Source organism: Solea senegalensis, linkage group LG5, assembly GCF_019176455.1.
Source record: "Solea senegalensis isolate Sse05_10M linkage group LG5, IFAPA_SoseM_1, whole genome shotgun sequence".
NCBI classification, from domain to species: domain Eukaryota; kingdom Metazoa; phylum Chordata; class Actinopteri; order Pleuronectiformes; family Soleidae; genus Solea; species Solea senegalensis.
The window spans coordinates 3,188,517-3,197,234 of record NC_058025.1 but is presented as its reverse complement, the minus strand read 5'-3'; the positions used below and the strand labels follow the sequence as shown (position 1 = coordinate 3,197,234).

The following is an 8,718-nucleotide window of genomic DNA, read 5'->3' as shown; positions in this document are numbered from 1 at the left end:
TTGTTTGTATGACGCGCTGCCGGTACAGAGGAGCACACTCCGGTTAAGCAAGTTTCAGGATGTTTAATGATAAACACAACAGCTACTACAGCGGCTATTTCGAAATACACACACAGGTAAGATGTAATACGTGCACTGTTTGCGTATGTGTATCGTAGCTGAACATAAAGCGGTCAACAAATATTACAGCTACCTGACTCTCCTCTCTCCTCCCAGTGCAGGTGATTCAGCCCCTAATTATAACCTGCTACGGTGCCCACGTGACCCAAACCCCACATATCACCGTGGCAACCATACCAAGCAAATCAAAGCCCAAATAATCCCCCGCAAGCAATGTGTGGCTCCTACAAGGGTTATAATATCAGCCTATTGGCCACAGAAATCCCCGTATCGGTCAAGCTCAATTAAAGAGCCGCGTAATACGCTGCATCCACCGCTAGAGGGCGCCTGCACGCCGTGACGACAGCTGTGTCTGCCAGTGAACACCCCCCTGACCCACGTGTTACGTTTCCATAGTCACGTCACATCGGCTCCACCACCACCACCACCATGTTGTAGGAGGAAATCCACAGCTGCTCCTCACTCACTGTCAGATTAGACTGTAATCCGGGCGAAGGAGGCGGAGGAGGAGACGCTGTCAAGTCGCGCTGTGCATCTCTGGGAAAAACTCTGGCTCTTTTTAAACTCACTGAACAGACAGAGAGAAAAAAATCTTTTTTTAATCACTGCTTTCTTTCATTTTTGATGTCCAGTCCGTGGCCTGTGCACAGAAGATGAAACGCCACTCTTCCTCGGCTCTCTTTGACTTAACGTCAAGATGTTAGCCGGCTAACTAGCCCAAAAAAGAGCAACTAAATCGGATTAGCTGCTGACAACAGCCTCTCCCTCTACGTCCAGGTATTTTTAGCTGCACTTAGGAAGGCGTAATAACTCGGCAAACTTTATTTATTTTTCTTATTTTATTTTATTTGTATAGCAGAATCAAGAATACAACTTTGTTTGGGTTTTATTTACTCGCTAGCATGAGTGTTGTTTCGAGCTAGCGACTTAATTAGCTCCTTTAAAACCACATCAAGAGCACGAGCCACTGAGCCAGCGTGTGTGTGTGTGTTGGAATAAACCTGCTGCCTCCGTAAAGCAACAACAGCAACGACAACAGAGACAAGACGGAGGCGCTAGCTCGTCCTCGGGCTAGCTGGCAAGACAGAACTGTCCAAGACTTGTGAACCTCGGAAGATTTGATAGCCGCCGGTGGACGCGAAGATGTCCGGGAAGGACAAAGACAAGCAGGAGAAGCAGTCCACAACAGAGCGGCTGGTAAAAGGTGAGTGTTCTTTATACAGTGTATGCATATATAATATATCAGTGCCGTTTTCACACTAGAGTGTGGGGAAAAAACGCCACCACCTGTAGCGTTTCCAGTCGCAATTTCATCTCCAGCAGACGTTTGATAGAAGTAGAGGTAGACAGCGTACTAACATTGTCCTCATTCCACCAAATGTAAGTACTACTACTTTGCGAACTGCAGCGGATAAAACCGGTTATTACAATTACAGTACACAGCTCAAATCAATGAAGAGAGTCAAAGACAGGGGCGTAACTGTAAGTGGGCAGGGCTACACACGAAAACGTAACGTAAATTATTTTTTCAATTCCCGCAAACATGTCATCATTTCAGTAAATGTCACACGTAACGCCACAAAACGTCTTTAAACGCTTTAGTTCATATGCCAGGCCAATCAGTGCGCATGACGCTGTAATGCTGTGTTTACGCCCATCGTGTCTGTCACGTCAGGGTCTCAAACTCAAACGACCTGGGGGCCACTGAGTGTCTAGTTTGGTCCAGTTCGGGGGCCAGTTAGGTGGAAAAAAAGATATCGAAATAACATTATTTAAGATGATATTTCACATGATTTAAAAATAAAAGTGGCTAGCCAAAGATACGTTTGTGTATCTGACTTCTCAACTGAAGCGGTGAATTTACTCCTAGTTCCAAGTATCACTTGATTTTCACATGTCAGCAACAATGGCAGATTGACAGTGAAAGTGTGTCTACTCTAGAGCAGCATCACGTAAAGAGAAGATGATAATATGACAATAACAGACATTATATATGTTAAAATATGTACGTAATCGTAGAATGGCGCAATGAAACTGGCAGCAACTGTGAAACATGGTTATTTTCTGGTGAGATCTTGCAAACTGTTACTTAATCCTGGTCCTGTGGACCAACTGCTCTGCATGTTTTAAAGGTTTCCTTGCTCCACTACACCTGATTCAAATAAATGGGCAGTTATTGGGCCGCTGCAGTGCTTGCTGATGCGCTGACCATTTGAATCAAACATGTGTTGGAAAACATAAACCCAGCACCAGGATTGAGTTTTAAGTTGATTTGTCTTCAAAATAATCTTGGAGACATTATTTGAAGGTTGGACGCCAACATTGTGTTGCTATAAAACGAAGTGAGGGAAGCATATCATACGTCACATTAGTGCAGACCATCCCATCAATCCTTTTCAATCAATACAACCCCTCAAGGTGGCCTTCCAATTTGTTCTCCTGCCCATTGTTCTCACCAGTAGTTTCTCGGGCACTGTGCAGTAGAGTAAACAAAAGATTACATATTTTTACCACCTACTCAAAACAGAGTGTCGGTGAAGGTTCTCGGTCATGCAGGTCATAGTCATCTTAAGGAGTTAGCTGTCGGCAACTGGACTTGCTTGATTTTAGCTGAAGACGTTTCACCTCTCATCCAGGAGGCTTTTTCTCTACGGAGTTCCCCCTACAGTTTCAGAGTACATATTTTTCACATTTCACACTACCGTAAACATCTATTCACCCGTTCTCTACCTCTTTATCTTCACTGTCGTAAAAACTTGACGCTTGTGTGTGTGTGTTGTGCTGTGAAGCAATTCATGTTTCTTGCGACACCTCCTGATTCTGAGGACTCCAGGTTGGCGGTTCTGAACTTGGTGGTTTTCCACTAGCGGACAGTAGGGGGAAGTGGAGACGGCAATGTCCCTGTAACAAGACATTTAACGTCACAATGACTCTGAAGCTGTTAAAATTTGGGTAAATTTAACTCAAGCAAGCCCAGTTGCCTTCAGCCAATTACTGAAGATACAAGAGCAGAGCATGATTAGCACCTTTGTACTGGTGCTAAACCAGCTCTGCACCACCTCCTATATCTAACAATGTGTGCCTGACCACCAGGGTAGGGTAGGTATCGCAGGTCCATCTCAATATTTTTCTGTACAAAACCTCACGTTGCCTCATGTCCAGTGGACATCTTCCAACCATATCACCCCCATCCCTAGTCAGTTCCAGAGGAACCTCCCTCTTTACCAGTGGATGCTCGGTTACTTGCGGCTTTGACTTTTTGCTGACTGAATTTCACAGAAGTCTCCCCGTCCTCATCCACCGCTATAATATGTAACATGTCACCACAAAAGGCGAGAAGACGTTCCTATATCGGTGCTCAGTCTCCTTGACATTTAGGTTGGATGAAATCTGAATTCGTGAGGCAGTTGCTCGCTCACAGGAATACACTACGTCTGCTCAGGTTACCAGCAGAGCTTGACAAGATGGATTCCTTCACACTGAGGTCGTGGTTTAATGGACACGCAATCCACCATTTGTTGTGTCTGCTGAAACAAGATGGGACATGTGGGTCCAAGTCTGAGGCCGCTCTCCCAAGTGAGAGAGCCCCAACCCCACCTCCGCCACCTCCACTATTACTTAATGCCAACGCAGCCCACATCCTTGTCTGTCCGCAAGGGCACTGGGAGAGTGTCCTGCCAGGACACAGGAATGCTGAAGTGTGAGCCAGTAGGGAGAGGGTGAGTTAATTGTGGAAAGAATCTCCCCAGTGATGTTCCCAACATGGACAAGCCACATGGTGGAGGGAGAATAGGATGTAGAAGAAGACTGGAGAAATTCAGACAACGCCGTTTTAGGTCCAGATCCTGAACCATGAATTCAAAAGATTTTATCCAAACAAAGATGGGACCTTAAGTGGGTGAACCTTGGTGTGTGCAGTCACGTAGCAGCAGTGATGTTTGTAAGAGGACTTGACCGTTGGTAATAAAGAGTTGGGTTTTTGGAGAAACTAGTTTTGATGAGAGAAAAATGTACAATTATCACCCGGTTCTTCTGAAGGTGCAAGGCAAGAAGAATATGAAGTGCAAAAGGAGGTGGGGCCCTTTTGTTAAAGACACAACTTTTCAATCCAACATAGATCTCAAAAATAATTCTGACCTTTGGAATATTCACGCTGGATTACATTACATTACATGTCATGTCATTTAGCAGACGCTTTTATCCAAAGCGACTTACAATATGTGCATTTCAACATTTGGGTACAAACAACTAGTGTGCAAATACAAAAACACAAAGTTGATGTGACTTGGATGTGTCTGCCTTTGCACACTTTTGAAGGTACGATGTCACCTGCATCATCTCATGAAGACAAAACTTGGCCTGGCCATGATAGTTTTTTCATTTTCAATATGAATTCAGCTGGAAGGAGAATGGAGAATGTATGCCAGTGCTACCACATCACTCAATTTATGAGCAGAGATTGTGATAAAAACCCAAGGCCTGGCTATTTGGCTTGCAAGGTTTTAATGCATTCACTGATAATAAGAGCAATCTGAAGTGGTCTGATCCATTCATCTCTCCCCAGCCGCATCTTTTGTAATTCAATCCTGCCCCTATTGTGTGGATTTTGAAACAATAGTGAACATATTCTAGACGCTGGCTCGTATCACTGTCCAAAACATTATCCTGGTTGGGCAGGATGGCAGATACTAGTGTCTTTGTTTCCTTGAGTCGTTTGTTGTCATGCCAGACGGCGAGGGTGTTAATGCAATGCAGCAGTGGCCCACTGTGTCTGTGGTTTTGAAGAGTTCATCAAACATTAATGCTAATGAGGCCAGGCAGTGTCTAATAATAATAATAATAATAATAATAATAATAATAATAATAATAATAATAACAAGAAGCCAGTGTCAGGGTTGTGGCAGCTTATCATTTATACAACAACTTCTTTTTTTTTCGTCGCTGGATTATGTGTTGGGGAGGGAGAAAAAAAGTACCTGAATGGTTGACTTCACTTTGTCTGCACCTTTGTTTTCTTACAGCCCACAGTGGAGTGTGTTTGGATTGAGTGATGCAGTTTATTGGCAGCCAGAAATTCATTTCTATCTCTGTTTGAACAGACTTTGATTCTACAGGCGAACAGGTGGCGGTGGATGTTTTCCTTTTGAGGAGGATGGAGAGTTCAATGTTTTTGGTATTATTGTCCAGCAAGGATAATTAAATTGAGTAGGTTTTAGCGATGTCTGTTGGTGAAGTTGCATGTTGCACCCTCTAGGGGTGGGAATCACGGGTTACCTCACGAAATGAAACATGATACATGGTCCATGATATCGATACTATCATGAATCAACAATTTTGTGATAATCAATATATTGCAAGACAATCATATTGCGATACATCATGATATCTGTTTAACTGAAAAAAACAAAAACATCTGTGAAAAGTTAAAAGTGCAGGATACATTCACAACATAGAGAACAAAGTGTCTGAAGTCGATGTATTGAACATGGATGGAGCATCTCTTAATGTAGCTTTCACCACCATTACCCGCTGCAAACTCCCTCTTCAGCCAGGTAACTTCCACCCAAGTTTCCCCTCATTCATTTGAGCAGCTTTAATTTAGAACGCCTTCATTTATGAATTAAAATATTGATATTTGCCCTGGTGTATCGATTATAGTATTTCAGGAGGAAATCTGGGCCAAAACTGGCCCGCCAGAATTATTATCCAGCCTGTGTGTTTTTTTTAAATGATTTGACGACAGTAATGCATAATTCACTTTTATTCTGAAAAAAGTATTTTAAAAGCAGTTTTAATAGTCTGTGGCAAACACATCTCTTAAATCTGCCATTTTGTACAAGATTTAATATCTTCGATTAGAAAAAAAAAAAGCTTAGGAAAAATGAATCTGGTTTTGCCTGATGAAGATATGAAGCTTTGGTCCTAGTCCAAATTTACTACTTGCTGACCGCTGATGTAGGAAAACCTATGGTGGAACCTAAGTTGTAGCTTATTTTAGGAAAGTAATGATGTCCTGTATAACTCTACCTCTTCCAATCACTTGTCACCATCATCATCTTCATAATCTTTATCTTGTATTTAGAGTGTGTACACATTGCACAAGTTCATTTTGGGTGTATTTCAGTGGCAGTTTTGCAGCGCCACATACAGGCCTGGTATATATCGGCAGTGTTGAGACTTGTTTTGGTTTTTTTTGTGCGTGAAGACATTTCTTGAAACAATGCCGTATTTGTGGAAAAAAAAATGCAAGGGTGTTGTTTTTATAATTTTTAATTTGGGACTTCCAAAAATAGCATTTTATGGCTCCCAAAACACTGGTTCTGTGTGGATAAACTGCTGATACGATACAAAACTTTGGTAAATTCAGGCCCTAATACTAATTCTGAGTATAATACATGGATCACCCCTCTTGTATATATCCCTTTTGTTAATGGTTGTTGCAGCGCTTCTCTCGTTCCTCTTTGTGTGTCGTCATGTTTTCATGGAGTCTGAACTCTTCCATAAATGTGTCACGGCCTTTCGGTAAACAGCCCATGAATCTGGAAGCCGCTGCTAATTGAGGCTTTACCTAATCTGTTCTTAAGGCTCGTACCTCACCTCAGCGCTCGCTTCGTGGCTGTGCCTCATAGGCCTGGCAGCACTTATTGTTTATTTATACCACACTGGTCAAACGCATGACAGCTTGTTCTCAGCAACGGGCTAGTGAAGGTTTTTCTATTGTGGTCCAGACCAGTGATTCCCAAAGACTGGGTTGCGGGAAATACATTTGTTTGGGTCCCCAAACAAATTTGCCCAACCTATTTGTTAAGATTTATGTGTTTAAGCTTCTGTTACCATCCTGTTTGGCATGAGTACTTCTCATTACCGTAACTCCTATACCATTTGTGATGTCTAGAAAATTCAAAAACCTATGGACTGGCTAGATTCCCAGAGTGTGACCCTGCGTTTTGCTCTATGTCAACTGAGATTGGCACAGCCCCCTCCCCACACCCCTGAAGTGGAGGATAAAATGGTAGAAGACGGATGGATGGATACCGGAAAGTAGAGGAATAGAACTTTGCGCCCATATACTTGTCATTAGGGTAGCCCTCAGGACTTCTGCAGAACGACCGTCCAATCATGGACAAGATTCTCATGTCAACCGGAATCCTTTAATGGTTGAATAACTGTCAGCTATTGAAATTGAAAGTTATCTTCAAAGGAACGGACACAGGCACTCACTTATTGGACATTTTTTGACAATTCTACAGCCATAAAATCAAAATAAATCCAGGTGGCCTGATTATCATGATGCTCATAAGAGGGTTAAATAACAAGAACATGAATTTACGTAATGTCTCTTGGAAATGATTCTGTTAACGGATGATAATTTGTCATTTTTAAAAAAAAATTGGTCCCCATGTTGACAGTTTGGGAAGCTGTGGTCTACCTAAACTCAATTACCTTCATCTGCTACATCAAGTCAAACACCTGCAGTGCCGTTTTTCACACAGTGTCTGCTTTATTATTGCAGCGGCAATGGGGGAAAAAAAAGAAAAGAAAGAAAAACTGTGCATAAAATAATCCGAAGACACGATGCATCTGAACTCTTAATGTATTCCTCGTGTCCAGACTTGTACACAATCCTGAGTGAGAAACGCATTAGGCCGCCTCTCTGCGCTCAGACACTGCATCTCTGATTAGCAAAGCCACCCACACTAAAAAAACTCATTAACGCTTTTCTCTCTCTCTCTCTCTCTCTCTTCATACTGCACTTTGATTTGCTCCGTGTGGGTGTGAAAACATTCTCAGAATGCCTCCTTCTCTCCCGTTTTTCTTGTTCACCGCTTATTATCACACAAGTGCGGCTCATCCACCCAAGCTGATTTACTGTCAGTATTTTATCATACAGTATGCCCTGTTCACTCATCTGTGAATATATTTGAATGATAACAAAAACCATGAGTACAAGTGTTTGATTTGGCATGTTATTTTTGTTTTTGTTTTTTTTAACCAAAAAATATGAGTTATTTTCACTTTTGTCTGTCTCTAGACTAACCATACACCATATTTATTTGGTGTCATAATGCATTTGCTCGTGTCATAACTCTGGCCTGTTATCAGGCATCTCGGGCCGTAATCCCTCTTACCTCACAGTCCCTCCCTGGAAGTGTCGGGGCTTGGATCACACTCTACTATTGTTTTGAATGTGCACAGCTTAGTCGACAAATATCTGCAGCTATGAAGCTGCTGTGACAGCACTGATCTGCAGAGTGGTGCATGGATACAGTGTTAAACTCAAGCCTTTTTTAAATTAAGCTTTTTATGTGCAATTTTCAAAAACTTTCAAGGGCCTTGAATGTTTTTTCAAATTTACAAACTTTCAAGGATTTCAAGGACCTGTGGGAATACAATGACAGTACATTTTTTGGCAGTCAGACTCTTGGTGAATGTGATGAATAGCTCATTATTTAGCAGCCAGTATCTTGTGAATATAGAATAGCACATTATTTGGCAGTCAGTTAATTGGTGAAAATATAGATTAGCTCATTATTTGACAGTCTCTTTGTGAATATATTGAATAGCTCATCGTCGTTCTGTTGATGGTTATGTTTAGAA

At 42.1% G+C, this 8,718-nt stretch overlaps 1 protein-coding gene across 2 annotated transcripts in view; it reads left to right on the top strand.

Annotated features, from left to right (window-relative positions):
- Window positions 1–547: 547 nt before the first annotated feature.
- The window catches only part of ppp3cca (protein phosphatase 3, catalytic subunit, gamma isozyme, a), a 35,513-nt gene continuing 27,342 nt past the window's right edge, over window positions 548–8,718 (top strand). For both annotated transcript variants that reach the window (XM_044026074.1, XM_044026073.1), the window contains exon 1: window positions 548–1,324. In XM_044026074.1, the coding sequence (XP_043882009.1) occupies window positions 1,264–1,324 (61 nt within the window). In that variant the 5' untranslated portion in view covers window positions 548–1,263. The remainder of the gene's footprint in view (window positions 1,325–8,718) is intronic.